We start from the raw sequence: 25,613 nt of genomic DNA, 5'->3' as shown, positions 1-25,613 counted from the left end.
AAAACTGACCCATAGAATGGACATTTTACTTAATAACATATATAAAAAGCCAATATACACATGAAAACAGATCTCAATATCATTAGCAATAGAGAAATGCAAATCAAAGCCTCAATGGTATATTCCTATTCATCCACTGGAATGCTAAAACTAAAAAGACCAACAATTCCAAGTAGTTGGAGTAACCAGAACTCATAATTTAGAGAAGTGGTAGTGGAAGGAGTGGGGTCCAAAATGATGCAGCTACTTGAGAAAAGTCTGACAGGTTTCTGCACAGTTCACTTACCCTACAACCTGCAAGCTCTATTCCCCAGGGTGTATACGAGGAAATTATCTGACCATACAAGGGCCTGGAAGTGGTTAAGCACTCATACCTAACATCCCCAAATTGGAAACAAAACAAATGCACATTAAATGGTAATACTTAAACAATGCCATATCCAGCCATACACTACACTTCATAAAAACGAACTGACTACTGATAGGTACAACAGGGATGATTCTCAAGTGCATTATGCCAACTGAAAGAAACAGACACAAAAGGTTATACATTGAAGAATCCATTTATATGACATTCAAGAAAAGCAAAGCTATGGGACAAGAAATCGCACCAGGAGTTACCAGGAGGTAGAGATATGAGAGCAAAGGGAAACTTTTTGGAGTGATGAATTCATTCTGTATCTTGCATGTGGTACAGGTACATGATGAACGACATTTGTTGCAACTCAAAGAACGGTACAGTTAAAATATCTGCTTTATGGAAACTGTTCATTAATAAAGCTAGTCATAAAAAACTAGCTGCATAGCATTTTTTCTTTGTATATAGCCAAGTCCAGATATGGAACACCTTTGGAAGAACGATGGATCTCAGGCTTGAGGTCACTTCAAATCCTTTTATAATATATTTACATATTAAACTCTGGAGGTTTTTTTTTTTACTGATTTCTCATTCTCTCTGTTCCTCAGCTACTTTTTTTCATTTCTCTCATCTTAGTGTAGAACCAAGGATATAATGAACACTGCAAAGTCCAAATTGCAGGATGGCTGCATTTTTTGTTCTATTATAGCCACTGAAAAGTTTAGAGTGGATTGTAAGGTACAGAAAGGAGGAAAAGGTTTGAAATAACTCTGAAACAGAACAGAGGAGATGCAGTTTCAGACTCAGCCATTTAGGCATATTTAGTCAGGGACCAGATGTGAAAGTATGAAAGGAAACAGTGTTCAAAGAAAGCTCTGTTCAAACAGTTCCTCATTGCCTTTAGTAGAAAGCCCAAATCCTGAGCATGGGAGAGCAGGCGAATTTTCATGATCTACTTCCAATCTATTCATTGCCTATTGCATCTTTTTACGGAACTGAAAGCTCTTTAAGCAGGGTCTTATCAGCACCCCAGAGTTTTGTTATTCAACAGCACATGTTCAAAATACTGGCTTAATTATCCATTCACCTGCTGAAGAGTTGCAGCATCTCATTTTGGGGATATGGCAAACAAAGCTTCTATGAATATTCTTGCGTGGGTCTTTCAAATTTTCATTTTTCTTGGATAAAAACCTGGGTGTGAAACTGCAGGGTCATATGGTAGGTTTGGTATGTGAATATAATGGAATACTACTCGGCAATGAAAAGACATAATCTACTGGTGTATGCAGTGATATAGATGAATCTCAATCAGCATAGAATTATGCTGAGTGTAAGAAGTCAGACCTTCCCTCCAAATTTACATTTATAGTAAGTTTCTAGAAGCTGCAATCAAACCCATAGAAACAGCAGAAGAGCAGTTGGGGGCTAAGAAACAGGGGAGCTCAGGAGGTAAGGATTCCAACAGGGGCATGAGAAAACTTTTGGGTGTGATGAATATATTATTTTTTATTGCAGTGATGGTGTGTTTCACAGTTGTGTACATGTCAGACTCACTCAATTTTGTATTATCTTAAACCTATGCGGCTTGTGGTGTGTGAGTCACACTGTTTGGAGTTAAGCAGCAAGCTCTCTTAAGAGAATGACACGGAGAGGGGTGGACATTGGTTGAAGCAAAGCATGTGTTTAAAGGAATTACTGTGCAGAAGGGAATAAAAATTGGGCACCCAATACTTTTAGAACAACTTCGACAAATGATTATTTAATAGGTTGTCATGTTCTGGGCGTTATCTGAGAACAGGGAACCCCAAATACCTTGCACGGTGTGGAAAATAGGTGTTGAGGAGCCGTAACAGGCAGAGGAGGGGATGGGGAAAGCCAGGCTTACATTATAGTGTGTGGCCCACCTGGGGGTGGGGGGTGGTAAGAATGACACCAGAGCAAAGGCCCTGCGGACACCTGGGGTTCCGAGGGGGCCAGGTTGGGGGTGGGAGGGAATGTCTAGAATAATGAAGTTACAGTCCCGGATGTGGAAGATAAGAAGGGGCGAGAACGGAATGAACTGTCGGCCAGGGTGAACCCCGAGCCGCCACGCCCCCTGCCCCCCAGCCCCGTCCCAGCCGAGCCCCACGCGTTACCTGGCGCTGTCCCCGAGGAGGCGCGCCCGCATCCACCCCGCAAGCCCGCGTCCACCGCGACCCCGGCGTGGGCACGCGCAGAAACCGCTAGGCGGTGTCGGTTTTCCTTCCCACGCGAGGACGCCGGCGTGGGGTCCGACGCGCCCGCGCGTGCGCAGAGGGCTGAGCCGAGCCGGCGGGGGGGCGGGGCCGGAGCGGAGCGGGGCGGGGCCGAGCCGGGCGGGGCGCGGGGGCCAGAGGTGTTTCCCGAGCCGGCCGGCCGCGGGGCGGCTCCGGCGGTGCGAGGGAAACCGAAAGTGGGCGGTGGCTGAGGCGGGGGCCCCGGCGGAGACGGCGGCGGGAGCGGGATCCAGAGGCGAGGGGGACGGGCCGGGGGCCCCCCCAAGGACGAGGTGAGCGCAGGTCCTGAGGGGGCCCGCACGACAGGTGCGGAGCCCCGGCGGGCGGGAGGCGGCGCCTGGAGGTGCGGTGCACCTGGGTGGCCGGCGGGACGGGCGGGGGTTCCCCCAGGCCCCAGGGCCTCTTTCCTGCAGTCGCCCGGGACGTCCGGGTCCGACGCCCGGAGACCCGGCGGGGACGCCGGGGGAGTTGGGATTCCAGAGCGTTGTGATTTAAATCGCTGGAGAGAACCGGACGGCCCTGCGGCCGCCGGGGCAGCCCGGGGCCGCCCGGGTGGGAAGACGCCGCAGCGGGGGCGTGGACGGGGCGGGAGAGGCTGACCAGGAAGTGGTTCCTGACGGCCGCGGCGGTCGTCCGCCGGGGGCCGCGGGGGGGCCCGCGGCTAACCCCGAGGAGCTCACCGCTCCGAGCCACCGCACACGAGCCCGTGCAGGCCGCTCAAGAAATGCCGGAGCCTTGCATCCGTTCCTCCCCACGGGGAGCGCCGGCCGGGAAACGTGGATCCGACTTCACCCCCACCCCTCCAGCCAGGTCGGGTCTTCAGCTTCAACTTGTCCGGAGGGAATTTGCAGCTGGCGTTGGTTCTCAGCTCCCATCCACGTGAGGGGTGTAAAGCTTTCCGTCCATACTCAAGGGCACTGCTCACAAGTAATTTCAAAGAACCAGGGAGGGAAATATCTGACTGTGTTGGCAAAGTTCGGGTTCCAGAGGATTCTGATAACCGTCCAACCAAACCTAGCGCAAACAACGACAGCAACAAAAACCACCACCACCACCAACAACAAAACAACACCCAATCTGGTTCATTTCCTGTCACCTCACTCCACCCCCGGTCGTGCAGATAAGTGCTCTGCCTGGACACTGGGAACAATATACTGTGGAAGGGAAACTTAGACCCTGGTTCTAGTCTGTCCTCGGGCTGCTTTAAGGTGTTTGAAAGTGTGTGCGCACGCATGTGTGCGCTCTCCAGGCCTGGAATCTGGGCCTCTCAATTTAATAATTTTGTGATTATCAATCAGTTGCTCACTTTGAGCTGGGTTTTCCTATGTGGCAAGTGGAAATACTTTATTCTGCAAAGGCTTTTTCAAGATAAACCCTCTAAAGATCCTTTGGCTCATTGAGGCAAACTACATTTAGCTCTTTTCAATCAAATTATTTTACATAATTGGATCTCTCTCTCACTCACTCTCGTGTAAAGACCTTTAACTTTTAAATATAAGAGAAGTTGGCACGTAGTGGAGACCTTTTTTCCTGCAATTCTACACAACTGATACTCATTGAGTGTCAGTTACAGGCAAAGTACTTTGCAGGTTATGGGAATTGTTCCTAAGGCAAGATAAATTAGAACTCACATCTCCTACTCCAGGGCCATTGGGTGACACACAGTCTTCCTTTTTGCTAGTTAAACATAATGGACAGTGAAACAGCAATTGGCAGTGCCTTTGGATTTTAGTCCCTGTAGACTGGAAGTGAAATGTAATCCTCACTAATGCCCTTTTAAGTATACTACTTGAAAGTAGCTGAAAGGACTATTGTGTGTTGCATCAAGAGATTTAAACTCCTTGGAGGATCTCTCTCTCTCTTAAATTGTCTGTATGATATAATCTAGTTAGATATTTAATACCAACTCTGCTTCCTTTGCAAGAACTGATAAATGCTTTGTCTCTGGACACTTTCATGCAACAGAAGTTGCATCTAATTTTTCCAATTGATTTTGGGATTTAGTGCTATACTACAACTTACATTTGAGACAATAAAAATGTAATGAGCTAAATGGTACAGTTAAAATATTTGAAAAATGCATACATGAGAGTCAGACTAGTTTGCTAAAAATCTTTTGGGCACCCATGGCTATAGGAAGCAGAAAATGCAAATGACTGAACCAGCTCACTGGCTCAATGCATCTGTCTAGGATGATGCATCAAAGCCAGATTCTTCAGAAAATTAACTATGACTCACAAAATACAATTTGAACTATAGTGAGGATTGTTTAAATTTTGCTTCCCTCAAGGTTATCATTACCTGCCCAACTTCTGGTATGTTAATTAGCATCTTAGGGTGCCCACATGAATTGTGTAGCAAAAAGAGGAAGGACAAAAGTAGCTGTAAAGTTGTCTCTGAAATTTTGTTACAGTTGGCAGTTCTGTTGATTTGGATGTCATCCTTAAATTTAAATATTGCAAGTGTCTTGTTGCTTGGTTGAAGGGCTAGTCACTAACCATGCCTCCAGGTTCCCATTTGAATTCCCTAACTCAAAACAAACTTTCAGAAGTCTACTGTACATATTAGAAGCAACTGTATAAAGGGAAGCCCTAGTCTGGGAGCCTAAAGTTGGAGTTCTGCTGATTCTGACTACAAATATATGTGAGAGCCGGAATGTTTATGTCAAATCTCAGTTTTCCTAATGTGATAACAACAGAGTTTGGAAAAGATAGGGTTAAGATGCCTACTAGCATTCTGTGCTCCTCCCACCTCCCCATATTTGAGGTTGAGTGCATGTCTTATTCTGCTTTCCTGGGCTGGCCTGGATCTTAGGTATTGGGGAATTGTGGTTTGAAGGAACTCTGCTCCAAAACCCTTTGTCAAAGTAGTAAGTGACTTTTTGCCTATTGGGCTAGAAATCTTGGAGACCTTCTGACTTTCTTACCAACTGGTGTTTGTGAGGCAAGTAAGAGTATCTGGGAAGTTCTGATATTTCAAATTTAACACTATACTAAACATTTCTCCAATATACCCAAGGATTATTATCATTACAGTCTTAGCCATTTAATGCATGCATTTTCAAACCATTTCTTACCTTCACCATGCTTCTACATCATTTTTTATTAAATAACTATTGGTATTGAACTAAAAATAATAAACTCAATTTTTATAGTTAAATTATTCCTATATACTTTAATTTGCCACCTTCAAGAAGATCTCAAAAAAGTCATGATGTCAAGGTTTAATAAAACTCAAAGCATTTTAAAGCATCATATATTAGATAATATTTAAGCTTTAACTTCCTTTTTGTTTGGTGCATAAAGAGATACAGCTAATGGAGGAATTGCAAGTGAGCTTGGAAGTGACATCCATGAGACCAAGACACACACCTGTTTATCTCTCTGAGTTGTGCTGAATTTATATGCTGCTTACCAGTGTTGAGGTCTTCAACTTGCAGTCTAAGCTGAGGACTGCCCTTCACTCCAGAAAGTTGCTTTTAGGCTTAGAGTGTTCCATGAAGACTAGCATACTTTAGAAAAAGTCTTACAGACTGCAACCATGTGGACAAGTATTGCTTCCTACTCTTCTCAAACAGGAGGTCTTTTCTGTAGCTTAAACAAAAATTTTGTGAGATCTCATCACTAGTAATGCTAGTATTCATTGTTTGATTAAATACAAAATTATTAAATGCTATTGTAACTTTGATAACAAGCTTGTGTTTGTGAATTCCAGCAGCATCTGCCTACTCCTAAAAACAGAAGTGTGTATAAGTGTGCAGCATTCACCAGTGTTTGAGCAGCACTTACTGCTTGCTGGGATGTGTGCATTCCCTGGATGTGTGCACTCCTTGCAGGAATGTTGTTACCCTGACTCAGGCCTGCTTATTTGCCAGCTGGTTCTCCAATACAATTTGGTGACAGTGACAGTTGTTTCATTGTTTATAATAATTATTACATTTTAACATTCTTTTTCTCGTATTGGAGATTGAACCCAGATAGCTGCCTCGAGTATGCTAGGCAAGCATTTGTATAGTAATCTATATCCCAAGCCCCTACTCAGTCATTGAAACTTGAAAATAATTTTCATAACAAATTGGAGTCAAGGCTATTTGTTTGAGAGCTAATATGCATTGTGCAGAGATTTTGTAAGTAGGAGATCATAATACTGATGGTAGCTAGAATAGAATTTCTTGCTAATCCAGCATCTATTTATTGAGTTCTCATTGACACTAGGGATTCCGTAGTGAAGAGCCACACATTCCTGCTTTCATGAATCTATGTTCAAGTGAAGGAGATAGACTACAAAACTAAATTAAGAAGATTATTTGACCATGCGACATGTTAAGGAGAAGAATAATGCAGCGTAGATGGAAAGAAAGTCCTTATTCCAGGGGTCCATGTGGCTCACCACTTCACCTTCCTCAGGTATTTGTTCATATACCACCTTCTCAGCAACACCTTCCCTGGATACCCAATACAAAAGTCATAACCAGGATCCCAGCAGCCCAATGTTCTCTATTCCTTCAGTATATATGGGACAGCTTCACCTCAGATGGCTTTGCATCTGCATATTTGGATATGGACTCTAGTGGAAATCACATTCTTTGTATCTACAAGAAACATAATCAAGTCTTGGAGCAAAAGGATAAAAGGATACAAGTTATAAAACATCTACCTGTGTCTTGGCAGAGCCTACAGCCTCAAGGAAAGAGATATATTCAAAGAGAACACTACTATTCCTACTATTGACTTCCACAGTGACTTAGGGTCTGAGTGTGGCCTTCACTTTGTTCCTAGATTAATTGCCCTACTTGGGAAAATTCCTTCTGATAGCTGTTTGAGAAATAAGGAAGTTTAGATGAGGACATTTTAGGAATGGGACAGAAGATTATTCTCTTGATGGAGGAGGAAGGTGAAGGCTTTTGTGTTGGGCAGCCCTCAAATACCTGTTAAATACCAGTTGACATTTGGATTATGCATTCTAGGAAATAATATATTTATTGAACATATGTTCTCTTCTACCGACAGTATCACACTTTTGGGTTACTGCAGTTTTGTAGCAGGTCTTGAACCTTATGGTATTGGTGAGGAACTTCAGTGTGACAATGGGTAGGAGTTTGAGCATGAACATTTTTTCCTCTGTTCCCAATCTCAAGGAAAGAGCATTTATTCTCTGTTACATATGATGTTAGCTATGAGTTTACATAGATTGCCTTTATTAGGCTAAGGATGTTTCCTTTTGTTCTTGTTTTCTGAAAGTTTTTAATGATAAAGGGACTTTGAATTTTGTTCTGTTTTTTCACTGATATGAACATATGGTTTTACCTCCTTTTGTTGAGTTAGCCTTGCATTCTAGAATAGATTTTTTTTTTTTGGCCAGTGCTGGGATTTGAACTCTGGGCCTAGGTACTGTCCCAGAGTTTCTTTTGTTCAAGGCTAGTGCTCTACAACTTGAGACACAGTGCCACTTCTGGCTCTTTTGAGTGGTTTATTGGAGATAAGAGCTTCATGGAGTTTTCTGCCCACAATCCTTAGATCTTAGCTCCTGAATAGCTAGGATTACAGGCATGAGCTACTGGTGCCCGGCTAGAATAAATCTTAATGCTTAACTTTCCTGTTTATTGTTTAATTTGATTTTCTAGGATTAGATATTTTTGTAGTCACATAGGAGATAAAGTGTCTTTTTAAAGTGTCTTTTTCTGGTTTTTAGTGTAAGTATCATGCTGGCCTCATAGAATGAGTTTAGAAGTGTTTCCTTCATTTTGTCTTATGAAAGAGTAGCATGGATTTCTTCTATAAAGTTTGGTGGAATTTGCTAATAAAGCAGTCTGGGCTTTGAGCTTTCCTTTTGTGAAGCCCAGGTAAGAAAAATAAATTAATTCTTTTAGGAAATGTAAGAATATTGAGGTTATCTATTTCTTCTTGAGTAAGCTTTGAAATTGGTGTCTGTAAATGAATCTATTCATTTATTTCATTTATCAAATGTATTGGCCTAACTTGTTTTCCTTTATTATTTTTTGTTTTATTTATTTCTTTTTTATTTTAATATTGTTGTCAAGGTGAGTAGAGTGGAATTATAGTTATATAAGTAAGGTAGTGATTACATTTCTTGATTTTTTTTTTCTGTCATTTGTGGGGCTTGAACTCTGGTCTTGGGCACTTTCCCTGAGCTCTTCAACTCAAGGCAAGCTCTCTAGCACTTGAGCTACAGCGCCACTTCTGTGATTACATTTCTTGTCTAACTTGTTACCCCCTTCCTCACATATCTCCCTTTTTCCCTCCCCCAGTTCTCCCTACAAGTTGTACAGATCATTTCCAACATGGTGTCTTGTGAGTATTGCTGTGACATACGTTCCCCCTTTGTCCTTTGCCTTACCACTTTGTTGTTCCCCTTCTCTTCTCTAGTTCAGATAAACACATATACCCATGGTACCAAAATCGAATACAGTGACAACAGGGGATAAACCATAGGGGGAAAAACAAAAAGAAAAAAGAAACATAGCACATTGAAAACAATATTTAAAAAAAAATATATCTGTAGGATCTGTACTAATAGTCCCTCTTTCAATCCTATTGTGGTAATTTGTCTTACCCATTTTATTGATGTTTTCAAAGAATGAGCTTCAAATTTAGGATATTGTTGTTTTTAATTCTATTATTATTGTTTCATCACTCCCATATTGATTTCTGCTTACCTCTTTAGTTCCTTCTACTTGCTTTGATATAATTTACTTTTCTTTTTTGAAGGTAGGAGATTAGATCATTGACTTAATATCTTTCTTTGTAACATAGCATGACATAAAATATAATGCTATAAATATTCCCCTAATATTCTTAATGCACTCGGAAAGTTTTTATGTATTATATATTCATGTTGTAAGTTTTTTCAGATGTTTTTGATTATTGAGAATTTAGCAAATACCTGAGAAACATTAGAATCTCTTTCTGTTACTGGTACCTAATGACTTTTTCCAGGTCACGGAATATTACTTTTATAGCTTCAGTTATTTTGACATTGGTTGAGTGTTGGTTTTTAATATAATTATATTGTTCTTATTAAGGTGTACAGAGGGTTTACCATTTTGTAAGTCAGGCAAATTAATACATTTCATTTTTTATTCATGTCACCCCTTCCTTTGCTTCCCCCCCATATGTTTTTAGTCCAAAAATAAATTGTTTTGGTAAAATTTTCATGTGTTCTTAAAAAGCATCTTAATTCTACTCTTCTTGGAGTAAGACATTCCAGTGAGACCAGTTGGGTCAGTCTGGTTGAACATAGCTGTTCAGCTATTCTATAACCTTAGTGATTTTTCTACCTACTGGTTTTATCAATTATTAGGAAGGGAGTTTGGAATCCTATATCCTTTGTACTTCCAGCTCTCAAGTTTGAGTGTGTTTTTTTTTTTTTTTTTTTTTTTTTAGCTCTCTCACCTAAATCTTGCCACACTTAGGGAGGTTAACTCCATGTACATTATAGAATGTCTCTTTTATCCCTGGTAATAGCCTTTGTTCTGATATTAATATGGTCATAGTATTTGCACAGCATATCTTTTTCTATATTTTGACTTTTAACCTATGATGATAATGCTTACTTTTATGTCTGGTCTACCAATCTCTACCTTTTTATTGGGATATTTCAGTTATTTACATTTAATGTATTAGGTATGGTTGGCTTTAAATCTACTATTTTGCTAGCTTTTTTCTACTTTCCCTATATTTTTGTTTTTATCTTCTCTTTTTTCTCCCTACTTTTTCAGCTTATATTCTATTTGTATTATATTCTGTTTTATCCAATTTTATCTTTACCACTGGCTTATTAGTTACCTCTTAATAATTTTGTGAGTTTATTTTATTTATTTATTGCCAGTCCTGGAGCTTGAACTCAGGGCCTGGCATTAGCTCTGGGCTTCTTTTGCTCAAGGCTAGTACTCTACCACTTGAGCCACAGTGCCACTTCCAGCTTTTTCTATGTAAGGAATTGAACCTAGGGCTTCATGCATGCTAGGCAAGCATTCTGCCACTGAACCACATTCCCAGCCCCTAGGTACATTTTTATAATATTCAAATAATAATATTTACTTATTATACTTATTATAGATAGTATAATTACCTTCCAGTGGTAGTTTTCCTCTCATGCTTTTTGATGTTATATGTTCTACTTTTACATATATTAGGGAACAATTTGGTTCCTGATGGAAATACCTTAATAATGGTAATGATTATATGAGAATATTTTTCAAATCTTAGACATAACTCATTTTATATGTCTTAAATTTGAACATCTTGTAGGTATTTTTTTTGTGTGTCCATGCTTCCAAATGACAACCTTCCACATATGTCCACTGTTTACCCTATCCTGTCTCCCTGTAGGCAGAAGACGGTAAATCTATGGCCTCTAACCTAAGTTCCTACTGCACATATGTACATGGCTATCCTATGAGCCTTTACATGTCTAAAATGAATCTGCTCTCTTCCTCTCTTGTAAATCTGCATCCACTCCACATGCATTATTACGGTCCCCCATGTTTCTTAGTAGGAAACTTAGGAGCCCACCTCAGCCTTCATGCCAATTAATTCCTAAGGATTCTACTTCTTAATTATCCTCCAACTTTTTGTTTATTCCTAAAACCTATTTTCAAATCCTCCTCATTTCCAAGAAGTTTTGCAGCCTTAAGAAGTTCTTCTAACTTACCTTCCCCAGTGCTGAATAGTGGTCTTTCAAAATCAGAGCTAATCATTCTCTTTTCATAATTGGAACTTTTTTAAAGCCCCATATTACTTTTGAAAAAAATACAAACTATTAGCATAATGTGTCTGTTTCCAAGCCTGCCCATTTCCCACTACTCTAGTTCCTCCCATAGCCCTCAGCTTAAGAGTCTCAACCAGTCATGTCCAACTACATAACTGCCTAGAATTATCTGAATCCATGTCTTTCTCTCCTACATCCATGCCTCTGCACTTTCTGTTCTCTCTAGACCCACAGCCTACCCTCTTTCTCCAGGCTTGCCTGACTCCATCTTGCTATCAAGACTCCTAGGCTTCCTGTGGTCTGGGAACAGTCCCTAAAGTCTTTCATCTCAGTGCATCTCAATGCCTTTCCAAGTTTCTCTCTACATTCTCATGGTTCACTATGTTTTCCTACCATCATAGTTTCCCCAGCTTTGTCAATAACACAGGAAATATTCACTATTTATAATCTAACAAGCTTAAACTCTGAAAGTCTCTTTGCATTCAGAGTAATGAGCCATCATATAGTAACCAGCCAATGTTCCTACAGGGGAAGATGCTGGAAGCAGACCTGGTTTCAAAGATGCTGCGGGCTGTTCTGCAGTCTCATAAGAATGGGATAGCATTACCCCGGCTGCAAGGAGAATACCGATCCTTGACTGGAGACTGGATCCCCTTCAAGCAGCTGGGTTACCCTACTCTAGAAGCCTATTTGAGAAGTGTGCCAGCAGTTGTCAGAATAGAGACTAGTAGATCTGGAGAGGTAAGTAGGCAATTGTGCATGTACGAAGAATCAAACTGATTTAGAAACATCTACTTGGGACTTTCATACCAGTAGTAGAAAAGTACCAGCTAAGTACTTTGAGATCAGCAATGCTATGGCGAGGATAAAAGTTAATTAAAAATATTAGTAGGAAAATACCATCACTTATTCCCCCCAGACAGGTTTAATCCTCCTTTTTATGTGCACCTTGTAACACATCTGTGGGACACTTGACATGATATTTTCTATTTAGTTCCCTTTCCTTCTTTTTTCCTTCCTAAGTTTCTTGAGGATGAAAGACACTTTTTACCCATCATAGTTGACTTAATAAATCCATGTTGAATGCATGAAGACCCAATGTCCAAATGAATAAGTTAATAATGCATCAAGTACTTCTGTACCATGAAGTACTTAAATTTTGCTCACCAATTTGGGACATTTTAAATGTTTCTGAGTTTTAGCTATTAATATAATCCCTTACTGAACATACTGACTAGGTAACACTCTTCCTTTGAATTATATTCTCAGGAACAAAAGCCTGGGCCAAAGAGGACAGTAGTGTAAAACACCATTGTTTTCCTGTTCTCCATTTCAGTTTAAAGTCCTGAAAAACATCTAATTCCTTTAATCTACACACTATACATATTTTTCTCTTATATCCTATATACTGTCATAACAACTTTTCAGTCAATAGTAATAAATCGGGCCCCTGTGTTTTAAGCAGGTACTTTATTTAGGGGTGTGTGTGTCATGCCTTGTTCTCATACCTTTGCCTGTGGGACCTTTTGAGATCCCTTTGGAATTTTGTAGCTCTAATGAACCTAGTTGAAACTCCAGGTCTAAAGCAAGCCTGTTAAGCTGAAAATTCCCAAGGCTAGCTTCACTGTGTGACTTGGAAGTTTATCCAGCTTTCCTGAGCCTCTGCTGCTCCATGTGTAAAATGGGGATCAAATAGATCTCATGGATTCTGTGAGATAACACATGCAGATCACAGTTTTATTTTAGTTCCTTTGATAATTGCATTCTATTAGTACACTGTAGATGTTTAGTAAATATGTGTTTATGATAAATTTCAGTTTGCAAGGTGATCATTTGGTATACTACATTTTGCAGTAAATCTGATTTTGCATCTACATTGTCAAGGAGTGAGGTAAATGAACATTTGTATATAGTTCGATTTGGCATGTGTGGGCTCACTTAAGACTCACTTTCAGAAACTGGTCTCTTGGTAACCCTGGGCCTAAGAAATATCTCCCTCTCACTTTGTCCCTCTTGAACAGATTACCTGTTATGCTGTGGCCTGCACAGAAACTGCAAGGATTGCTCAGCTAGTGGCTCGGCAGAGGAGCTCTAAAAGGAAAACCGGGCGGCAAGTTAATTGTCAGATGAGAGTAAAGAAAACCATGCCATTTTTTCTAGAAGGTAGATCTTTTCGTATGTTAAAATTTTAAGCCCCTGAATATAATATCACAGGAATTATGGAAATGCTGCTTATATCCACAATAAGGAGAAAATTCCTGAAGCTAAGATTTACATTTGAAATGTTAGTGAACATGAAGAGTGTGACTTACCCAAAGCAAAACAGTTACACAGTTGGAAATGGCAGATTTTAACTGTTTATGATGGCAAAGTGCTTTTACTCTTTCAGGTTATTTGATAAGCCACACCCAGAATTTTGAGTGAACCAAGAACCTGTGATTTAATGTCTTGCTTAGCAAATTGTGTCTTTTGATATAAGACCCTCTGTTTTTAGAAAAATATTAATTACATAGTATGAAAAATTGTTACAGACAACTCATCCTTTCTTTACTGAATGCGTATCTTGAGAAGCAGTCATTTCTAAAATGAAATTCTCAAGAAATAGTTCATTGATAAAACAACTCAGTGCCAGGGTGAGCATTTTTAGCCAGGAAACTGGGAGCAAGAGCAGAAATGGAAGGCTTCATGGCAGAGGGGAAATCTCTCCTGTCAGGGTATGGATTGATCCTCCTGCCAGGAGGATCATGCTGTCCTTTATAATAGTGGCTGCCACAGAAGTGTAGGGGCCGAGTAGGTAAGAACTGGTTAGCCTGCCAGTCGTAGAACTTCATCTGCGAATATAGTCCAGTCTCTCCTTCCCCTACTCATCCGCCCTTCAGGGGCTCTGTTATTCTTGCAGGCTATTCATAGAATAGAGTCCCACAGAAAACACTGGGAATGGCACAATGAAACCAGGGCTTGGAGAGGCCAATTGATTCTATTATATATGCCTAACTTCATAGGAAAACCAAAGGCAACACTCAGACAACCAGGATTTGCTTCGGAGTTTTCTATTGGCAAAAAACCTAATCCAGCACTGTTAAGAGACAGAGGAAATGCTTTTGGAGTTAAGTCTGATGCTGAAATGCCACCTTACCCAGTACATACGACTCTTGGAAATGAAGTATTCAGAGACATTCCAATGCAGAGGCATGTGAGCATGCCTACCAATAACAGGTATCTTGGCTTTATCTGACTAAAAGGAGAAGCGTGGTGAACCTAGGATAATAAGTGCTAAAAAAATGTATATTTCAATCAAGACTTTCTACTGTATTTAATGTAAGTTTACATGTTCTAGAAAATGTGTCATTGGCAGTAGATCTACTTTTCCTGGCTTCCCGAGTGCCACTGTCAGAATAGATGGATATCCATTTTGGGTTTTCTCTACAATATTGATCATCTCTCCTTGTAAAATTCACTCTAAAAATTCTTGCAGTTTATTCTAAGATGCTGTTTCACTGTGAAATATAACCCTTTATTTAAAAAAAAACCTCATCATTTGTAAATTTTGTAATAAGATCTTACCCAGTTATCCATTCCCTCTTTCTTTAGTACTCATGCCCATAAGTATGCAGTAGCATCAGACATCCATGTACAGGAGTCCTGGGCTAGAAACCAGTCAACGTTACGTCTTAGTTTGAGTACTGCCATTTACTAGCCAGGTGAAACAAAGTATTTCATATTTTGGATGATAATGTCCTTATTTGGTCCAATAAAATTGTGAAAGTAAACATGTCAAAATTCCTTTCTGTCTCTAAAGTTTAGGGCTTTATGAGCTGTTTAGGAGTCGGCAAACTACCATCTATGAGCAACTCAAGCTTCCTGCTGTTTTGTAGATGCAGTTTTATAGGAATGTAGCCATATCCTGTTCACATGCTGCCCATGGCTACTGTGTACCCACCCAATGACTGGCTAAATGGTGGTATAGGGTCTTGGTGATCTGCAAAACCTGAAAGGCACCTGTTACCCCTTCCCAGAAAAAGTATTTTCAATACTAATGTAGATGAGTCAATATCTCAGTCTTCTTCCTTACACTATTTTTTTTTATTACAGACTTATAGCACCAAATTCCTTTAGGTCAGTGTTGACAAAGTCCATTTCATGCAAACATACATTTTTTACTCCAAATACTATAATTTTAGGAATAATTATTTTTTAATTTTATTTATGTTTTGTGTATGTGATACCAAGGAATTCAACCAGGGCCTTATGCATGGTAGACAAGCACTCTACCACTAAGCCACATAACCAGTGCAAAAATTACTTTTTTAAAAGTTTGGTAGAAAAGTTTGATGTATTTTCACATCTTCAGTTATTTACTCATGAACAAATATACAGATATGCTTTTGTAATTGCATGTACTAAATAGCCCACATCAGTAATTTTTTACAATTAAAATATAAGAAATGCCAGACAACTGGCTCACTCCTGTAATTCTTGCTGCTCAGGAGGCTGAGATCTAAGGATTGAGGTTCAAAGCCAGCCCAGGCAGGAAAGCCCAGTAAACCACCACAAAACCAGAAGCAGTGTTATGGCTCAAGTGGTAGGGTGCTAGCCTTGAGCTGAAGAGCTCAGGAACAGCGCCCAGGCTCAGAGTTCAAGCCCCACAACCAACCATAAAAAAGAAAGAAAAAAGACAAGAAATGTGCTTCATTTTAAAGAATTGATCTAATTAAATTTTAGTGTTCCAAACTATTCAGAAATTGGAAATACGTATTTTGCATGGTAAAAATGTACTCATTGATTCATCAAATCATGATTCATTTGATCATTCTTACATGATTTTTCTCCCTTGAAGTACCAAGTACTATCTAGGCCAAAGGAACACGAATAATGAAGGGTATCTAGTAAGGGAAAGACTCTGTACATAAATGGTATATGTGTGTATGCGTACACATATACATGTATTTCTTTGCCCTCATATTTAGAGACATCTACCTATATAGTCCCCATCATAAATCTTACATAATTATTGTAGTAATGGTGTGGAGATCGGTTTCTTCTTTTCAAAATAGGTACTTGAGCACCATCTGTGTTACTGCTTTGAAATATTGATCTGGTTTGAAGTACTATTTTGTGGTATGCCAAGATAAAATATAAACTTATTGTTTGTAAGTTTTCTGTTTTACTTACACACTCAGCTATTTTAAATGTAACTTTATGATGTATTTCAACATCAAGTCTTTTGTTTTTTGTTATATTCTTTATATATTATATATTTTTATTTACAACTGTCTATTTACCAGGACTTGAACTTAGGGCCTTGCACTCTAGCTGGGTTTTCTTTTTCATAGTTGCCCCTCTGCCACTTCAACCACCTCCAAGCCAGCATTTTTGCTGGTTAATTGGAGTTGGAATCTTGCAGACTTTTCTGCTGGGGCTAGCTTCAAGCCTTGATCCTCTGGGTTTCAGCTTCAGAGAGACTAGGATGATAGTCGTGAGCCACTAGCTCCTGGCCTAGCTATTTATTCCTTGCATTTATTTATTCTATTTTGCTAACACTGTACAGGTAATAAGTTATAAGTCTGACTTGCAGGCTCTGAAAGGGGCTTTCAAATACTCAGCTAAGTTGAAGCTATCTTTAACATACTTTCCTCTGGGTAGATATGGAAGATAATACTAGATTTCATTTCCATTTTTCTGATTTTTGAATACTTTCATGACTTCTTTCATTGTTCAATACCACAGAGGCTTTAAGTGGCAAATACAGTGTTTAAAACTTGGTATTCTTTTATACCCTAGGTTTAGCCCGAAGGCATCCCTTCCGCAACCTTTCCAGATGCATCTCTCAGCCTGTAATAAGGAAGTGAGTGGTATGTTTTCCAAACATCTTCTTGATACATACTCGCTTCTGAATCCTCAGGGCCCCCAGTAAAGTATCTATCTAGTGGTAGGCTTTGGCAGTCCTACTTCTCATCTCCTACTACTTTTTTTCTTTTATTTTTTCTTTTTTTATTTTTTTTTTTGTCAGTTGTGGAGCTTGAACTCTGGGCATGGGTGCTGTCCCTGCGCTCTTCAGCTCTACCACTTGAGCCACAGCACCGCTTCTGGTTTTGTGGTGGTTTATTGTAGATAAGGGGTGAATTCTCATGGACTTTTCCTGCCTGGGCTGGCTTTGAACCTCAATCCTCAGATCTCAGCCTCCTGAGTAGCTAGGATTACAGGCGTGAGCCACCAGTGCCCAGCTTCTTCTCCTACTTCTAATTCCTTTAAATCATGACTTCAAGTGTTCTTTAGAGGAAATCATATTTCCAAGGATATTATGACTATTCTGACGAGGCCTTCCTCATAGTAGACCTATTGTTTCACCTCCATGTGGCCTCCTCACAAATCCTAAGGAGGTTGAGCCCTCAAAACTTGCAGCCTCAGGCCCTACTTGAAGAAACTCCCTACTGTAGATTAGAAGCACATTAAGTTTATAAAAGAGTTTCATGTGTCCCACTGCTGAAAAATTGGTCTCTAAAATGTGTGTAGTGATACTGTATTATCTGAATAGTAGGAGTATACCTAACTCTTCAAGTTATAAAATTTGAAAGGGCTGTTAAACAATAAGACACACAATGAAGTCAAAGAATGTACAGCTCAGAAACTGACCCACTCATCATCTTGTTTTCTCTGACCAGTGTGCACATCTCCTGCTATGGACACAGCCAGAGGGCGCGTGCAGAGTGAGTGCTTGTGGTGTGTGAGGTGCACACACGACTTTCTATTCTTTGTGGCTTTCATTATGATTCTGGCTGAGTTAAAGTTCTTTTTTTATATATAAAAAAATCACTTCCAGTATTTCTTATTTAAAAAACTAAATGATGCTGGTAGCTCATACCTGTAATCCTAGCTACTCAGAAGATTGAGAGCTGAGGATCAAGGTTCAAAGCCAGCCTGGGAAGAAAAGTCCCTGAGACTCTTAACCTCCAATAAATAACCAAAAAGCCAAAAGTGGAGCTTTGGCACAAGCACTAGCCTTGAGCAATAAAGAAGCTCTAGGACCCAAGTGCCCAGGCCTCAAGCTCAACCCCAGGACCAGCAAAATAATAAGAATAAGAATAACTGAACAAAAATGTGAATTATCTTTACATATGCACTTTCTGAACTGTGACTACACAGTTCTAGAGGCTTAAATTAGCATAAGCTTTTTCTTCAGAAACAAGAGAATGTATTTCAGGAGAATATGCAGTACCCCCACCACAGCTGAAATGCCCACACATATATACAACGTTTCTACATGCTGGCAGTCTAGACTTCCTTCCTCCATTGGTTCATCGAAAGGTATAAGAGCTTAGGTGACTCCAGATGCTAAACTGTGTTTGCAGACTCCAGATTGAGTCAACCGGTAGGTAACACACTGTCATTAAGGAGAGTCTGGCTAGATGTGAGAGGCTTATCATTTCCTCCTTCCTAGTCCTTTTATCCCCAGTAAACCACATGAGCCCTTAGTAGGAAATGCAAATGGATGTTTGAAAACTTTCTGTTCCCCACGTTAGTCCAGGTCTGCCCAGGCCATATCTTTATACCCTCTGGTGGGAAGATAAGAGTCAGTATCCCAGCTTCTGTGAGAGAAACTCTTCTTTGGCTACTGGCATCCTGAGAGACCAGTGTTCCCCAAGTAGACACTATGTCTCTGCCAACCAATTTAAAACAAGATAAAAATGATGGAGTCCTAGCAGAGATAGTGTGAGATTAAATTACAAATATATTTTTACATACATAGCAATTTTTAATATACCCTGATCTGTATCCCAGTAGAATTTTGAAGGAGTTTAGAATTAATTTTATAGTTATTAAAATACCAGAACCAAAAATACCAGAATACCAGCTTTAGTGAATACTCAAATTGTTTGTCTTAGGATATGAATTCAGATACTCCAGGTTTTAAATTTTTTTAATGCAAGGAAGGTAGCTAAAACTTTATAAATGTACACTGATGAGAGATCAGTACTGGGGAAATCAAAATATAAAATATATCAGCATTACTTGTTTGTGGTTTCTAAACCTTTTATTCTGGCTTATAACCCTTATTTTTGTGACTGAATCATTTTTTGAACTACTGCATGTTGCTAAGTTATTTTCATAAGTAAAATGATCATAATCTGAAGACCTGGACAACTTTCTATCTTCTGTAAAATGTTCTTTGGCCTTACTATTAAGGCATTCTTATACTTTGTGGAATATAGCTTTAACATTGCAAGCATATCAACATTATCTAAAGTTTCCCTTATTTGTTGGTGAAAATTATTAAATGATTAAATTACTAAATGATTAACTTATTCTTTACCTTATAAGGTCATGCTGATGTGTAGACTATAAAGCATCTTTGCAAAATGAACACTCTTTGGAGGTCTCTTGGCCAGGATGGTTAGATGAGGGATAATAGAACAAAGTTGTCCTCTGCTGTTTTGTTGAATCCTGCCAACTTCTAAAACCTTTGGCCCCATAGAGTAGTAAAGACACAAATGCTAGGTCACGGGGACAAGCTAAAATGTTAAACATTTTGGTTAATTCTATCATTTTTTTATTTAAAGATAATATAAATCAGACGGTTGAAAAACCAAATGTCACACCTCCTGCCTCTTATAAAATGGATGAGGTTCAAAATCGTATAAAGGAAATATTAAACAAGCATAACAATGGCGTTTGGATATCTAAGCTTCCTCATTTTTACAAAGAGTTATATAAAGAAGACCTTAATCAAGGAATTTTACAACAGTTTGAACATTGGCCTCATATTTGCACGGTACGTGTTTCCTTCTGCTTCTCTTCTGATGCCTCTGTCCACTGTTCAGACCCCTATTTATTAGACATAACACCTTTTATTAGGGGTATGAGGTGCTTTACACCTGATACTTTACTTATCTTTATCTCTAAGATTAACACAAATCGTTCCTTACTTATATAACAAGTATGCCAAGGTTGATGGCTCTGTGTGTTGTAATTGCTTTATGTGTTTTTGCTATAAGTTACTTTTAAGTTACACTTTCTGTTTGGTAATACATATTCTGTACCAGTTTGTTTTGGCTGACCTGCTATAGTAAGCACTGATAGCTTTGCTGTTTTAGTATTCCCTAATAATCATTTTTAGTAGACGTGACTTTTATATGCTTGTTCACTTTACCTGCACAATTTCAGTTACTTGGGCCAGTTATTGGCATATTATCTTATTAATATATTAGAATTCATACTCAAAATTTTCACAAGCAGCTTTCACATAAGAAACTTTGAGAGTACTTTATTTTTTTATAATTATATTCCCACTTGGCTTTTTATCATTATAAAGTGATAGATCACTTATTAGAAATCTTAGCTCATCCATAGATAAATACAGGGAAACTCTTAACTCTAAGTAACTTCTAAGATATCTCTTGATGTTTTTCTATACACAAAATATATTCAAAATTTAACTACCTTAAACAACATTTGTTACTACTTGATACATTGGTGTTTATAGTTAATATCATGAGGAATTAATGTGTTTTAAAAGAGGGCTTTTTGTCTTTAATATGTACTTTGATCCCTATGCCTATTTGGCAAAGTATAGGCTACCCTCTTCATAAGCCTAAAGAGAGCATACACTTTCATGACCACTTCTTGTACAGGCTGTTGTCACCCACTTGGGTTGCATAGCTACTTTTGGGGCAGAAATCATTGAGTCTCTCAACCAATAAATATTACAGTTGTCCTTCACTATATCACAGTTCATTTATTGCAGCTTCACTATATCATGGGTTTTTAAAAAATACATATACATAGTGATCCCTCACCTACCACGGGAGTTACATTCCAGATAGGGAAAAATCTGCAAAGTAGCAACAAGTAAGCCACAATATAGTAAGGGATGGCTGTATGACATTACTGCTTCACAGATCCAACTATCATGGGGGTCTCTGGAATATAATTCCTGGGATAAGTGAGGCATCACTGTATTTTATATGATCAGATGCACATAAACATCTCACCTTTGTGTTCCACTCCTAAGAATATCCTTTTTATCTCACTGCATGTGACTATCTAGAGAGCACCTGGCTATTTTTACACATCTTTGCACACCTACAGCATGGCCATTTTTTATTTCTTCCAAATGTTTGTTTTCATCTTGCTGGAATCATAAATCTAGAGCATGTTCCTGGTTGTTATTACTACAAGGTAGGGAGGTAGCCTCAATGGCAGTGCAGAGTATAGGGTAAAAAAAATGGGCATCTCTCTATATGGCTTGTCTTATAACCAAAGAAAAAAATCCAATTGTAGTCATTTTTTCTTTTTAAAAAATATTTTTCCTCCAACTTTACAAAGCATTCAATGTAAAAAAAGTTTTTAAATAATGTTGTAAAAGAAATACAAATCTTCCATAAGTTTATACCCCACAATATCTGCCATAGGCATTTCCATTTGATTATCAGAAATATCTGATGAACCATTGTTAAATTTAACTTGGGTGAATGTATAAGAGAAAAGTGAATTGTACTGTGACAGAGTCATAGAAGCTTGGGGGGGGGGGATGAGGCGTGGGGAGGAGAGAAGGAGGAGTCACACCTCCACTTCTGGCTTTTTTGGTGGTTCATTGGAGATCAGACTCTCATGGACTTTCCTACCCCCAGCTTGCTTCAAACTGTGATCCTCATATTTCAGCCTCCTAAGTAGTTAGGATTACAGGCGTGCCCTACTGGGCGCCTGGCAGGCCGCTGTCATTTTTGAGAAGCGGCACAGAATTAAAGCTGACTAAAACCTCTTGCTGAGGCCGAGCTTCAGTGAGCTGAAGTGAGGCAGTTTCCTCTGATAGGCAAAGTTAAAGAAGTTTTAAGTTAAAAGGAAGAAGCAGTGGGTGAGGTCAAAAAGCTGAACCTCCAGGATAAGCATTGTGCCATTATCAAGGAATGGTTCTTACCCTGCCCCACCCTGCCATGTAGTAAGAGCCACAGCTCCAAGCCAGGAGCTGTTTCCCCTGAAACCTTGTTATGTGTGGGTAGGGAAAAATCCATCATCTCCTGTAGGAACATTTGAGAAAGCAGCCAAGCCCTAGGCCACCCTGAAGGAAAATGACTTGAAAGTTTATCCTGATGAAGCTAGGTGCAATGGGGGTCTGAAGACAGTGTCTGCAAGCAGGCATAGGCAAGAGAGGAGGTGAGAGCAGGTTGGCCCTGAAATGAATTGAGTCTATAAAGCCATTTAGGAGAGAGGGCCTCTGGGTAGATGGTTTCTGAACAATTGAAGGTTACAAGGAGTTTTTAACCTTCCCCTTGTCTGTGGAATACCATTCTACAAACCATTGTACTCTCTTAAAGAGAATCTACTAAAAATTACAGCTCCTATGTTTCTTGAGCTTATAATGATTATGAGTGTTAGAAACTGTAGAACAGATGAGTGGAAATAGGTGGTTTGGGACAGTGAATTGGTTGGGTCTCTGTCTTTTTCTGAACCTTTGCATGCTTCAAATCTGAGTTTCTTTATTGTGACTCAGTGATGCCATTGGGACCATTTCTTCATCTCTTTCTCAGTCCTGTCACTTCCAGCTCTACTCGGCTTTAGCCCATAGATAGGCTGCCTCTTAGCATGGTCATCAGCCAGCCTTCCTCTGAACTGGCTATTCCTAGGACACAAGCTTCTCTTCAGTAATCTAAGGTTGACATTGTTCCTTGGCACACAAGAATCTTCAGTCTGCTGCCAAAGTCAATTTTTCACTTGTTTTGGGTCAGAAAACATTGCTTGCATGCAAGATGTTCTAGAAAGCATATCTCCAGGTAAATGAGATTTTATTGTGCTGTTTCCGGTTTTGTTTATGCTGGTCTTGGGGCTTAAACTCAAGGCCTGAGTACTGTCCCTAAACTTTTTTGCTCAAGGCTAGCTAGCACTTTATCATGTGAGCCACAGCTTCACTTTCTGGCTTTTTTGGTACTTAATTGGAGTTAAGAGTCTCATGGATTTTCCTACTGGGTCTAATTTCAAACTGTGATCCTCAGGCCTCAGCCTCCTAAGTAGCTAGGATTACAAGCATGAGCTACTAGCAATTGGCTCTGTCTCAGGTTTTTATTAAGTGATGGCCATGTTTAATGAAGTTTACAGTTAAAGTTTTAACACGAAGAACAACTACCTGGAAATGAAAAGTGTGCTTTGAAAAGCCTCTAGACTTAATTGGATGATACTGAATTCTGTTATAGAATCCCAATGAAAATTCTATTTCCATAGAGACAGTAAACTCACTTCAAGAGGCCTATGGTACGGAATTAGCAGGTGAGTCTTCAGGGACTCTCAGAAGAGTTTGTCTTCATGAACTTTTTAAGTTTACAGCACAGGTAAAACTAGAAAGCAAGAAACCCATTTTAGAGTTAAAAAGAAGAAATGTTACAGATAGGATGAAAACTTAGTTGTATGAACAAACATTTTCTTGAAGAAACGAATGGTTTAAGTCTTTGGCCCTCACATCTACCAAATCTAATCCATTGATTGAATCTTACAGAAATGCAGAGAGATGTGAGATTCCAAATGAGGCAGAAGGAACTCAAGCTGGGTATAACAAGCTTAAGGCATATTTGATGTAGTCTTCTGATGGTCATCAGAGGAAACAGTTTGCCTCATGATGGAGAGTTCTGTATCACTTGTCATTACTTTTAGAAGTGGGGATGAGGGTCCTTGTAGAGTATGTAGAGTTATGGTTCACTCCAGTTTCTGTCATTGGTCTGGTGATTTGTAGGTTAGACCTCCAGAGCCAAAGGGGGAAAAATATGCAGACATAAAGTGAAGAATACCATGAAGGTTACGAACCTTGAGTATCTTCCAGGGAGGAAGGCTTTGGACCTCTCCTCAGGTATATCTGTGAATCAGGTGGACTAAAAGAACTAGAAGTTACTCTCTAGAAATTCACCTGAAGTGCTTAGCAGTCAATTATGACCCAGAAAATTATAAAATTATAATTATAAAGTATCTTGAGTAGATATTGACTTCCCATGTCCATACTGTGGCTGTTTGGAAGACCAGGGTCAGATATTTTGTTTTGGGGGCTGAAGCAGGAGATAGGTGTATAAGTTCTGTCAGACGCGCCACAGCAAAGTGAAGGACAGACATCACACAATATAGCGATTCCTTGGCTTTGGGGACACTGCTTGTCCTATTTGCTTTGGGAACTCTATAACCATTTTGGAAAAAAAAAATTAGAATATGCTTCATGGAAGATAGGTGGCAATCACAATTTCATATGAATAAAAACCAATGAGTTTAAGCTGAAAAAAACACATTTGTTTTAAATATATATATTTAACTCCAATTTAGTTTCATGTATTTTTCCCTTTGAATTGAAGAACTCTTAATGGTCTCAAAAGATTGGTTAATGAAGTATATAGACTAGCATGTGTTCCACATCACCATATCCCTGAGTAGCTTTGTCTTTGAAGAGTGGAAGGCTAGCTGGGCATACCTGTAACACTGGCTACTGAGGAGGCTGACATTGTTCAAAGCCAGCCCAGACAGGAAAAAGAAGAAAAACCCTGGAAGTGAATACTTGTCTCAAGTGGTAGAGGGCTAGCCTTGAGCTAAAAGGCTCAGGGATAGTACCCAGGCTTTGAGTTCAACACCCCTCCCCCCCACACACATACATACACAAGAGAAGGCTATCTGAATCAACTCTATTTCATGTCAAGTTCAATTCCTAAAGTCAGGTGTAGGTTCTATTTTAAATACAAAATACCCTTTTGTATTTAAACATTAAGCTAATTGAAGAAAGATGGCTTTAGGCACATAAAGATGAGGAAGAAGCCACTGAAGATTGCGGAGAGCTACAATTCAAAGTCATGGAGGTGTGGTGGGAGGCCCAATTACCTGAAATGGGGGAAAACGTGATGTGAAAAAAATTGTCTTCTAGTTTGGTTTTTGTTCGGACTCTAAAAGCAACTGTCAGTTTGATTTAAATGCTGCAGATAGATTTGGAGACACACTATTTCCAGAAACTCTGTAAGATTGTTCTGGAATAAAGGGCCCTCAAACTGGAATTGTGAGGTTGCCTTGAACCAGCTCTCATTAAGTATAATGGTCATAGCTTCTGTTAAGACAATAAGTAATAGCCGGGCGCTGGTGGCTCACACCTGTAATCCAAGCTACTCAAGAGGCTGAGATCTGAGGATCGCGGTTCAAAGCCAGCCCGGGCAGGAGAGACTGTGAGACTCTTATCTCCAATAAACCACCAGAAAACCGGAAGTGGTGCTGTAGCTCAAGTGGTAGAGTGCTCGCCTTGAGTTGAAGAGCTGAGGGAC

At 39.6% G+C, this 25,613-nt stretch overlaps 1 protein-coding gene across 1 annotated transcript in view; it reads left to right on the top strand.

The window, feature by feature from the left end:
• Positions 1-2,798: 2,798 nt before the first annotated feature.
• Tdrd7 (tudor domain containing 7) overlaps positions 2,799-25,613 on the top strand; it is a 66,408-nt gene continuing 43,593 nt past the window's right edge. The window contains exons 1-6 of the mRNA XM_013023249.1: positions 2,799-2,885; positions 11,872-12,084; positions 13,365-13,506; positions 14,346-14,559; positions 17,125-17,195; positions 19,902-20,113. Coding sequence (XP_012878703.1) covers positions 11,878-12,084; positions 13,365-13,506; positions 14,346-14,559; positions 17,125-17,195; positions 19,902-20,113 — 846 coding nt within the window. The 5' untranslated portion in view covers positions 2,799-2,885; positions 11,872-11,877. The remainder of the gene's footprint in view (positions 2,886-11,871; positions 12,085-13,364; positions 13,507-14,345; positions 14,560-17,124; positions 17,196-19,901; positions 20,114-25,613) is intronic.

The sequence above is a fragment of the Dipodomys ordii genome, unplaced genomic scaffold (assembly GCF_000151885.1).
Source record: "Dipodomys ordii isolate 6190 unplaced genomic scaffold, Dord_2.0 Scaffold67, whole genome shotgun sequence".
NCBI lineage: Eukaryota > Metazoa > Chordata > Mammalia > Rodentia > Heteromyidae > Dipodomys > Dipodomys ordii.
The sequence above is the reverse complement of the archived record's forward strand: the minus strand, read 5'-3'. Positions and strand labels throughout refer to the sequence as shown.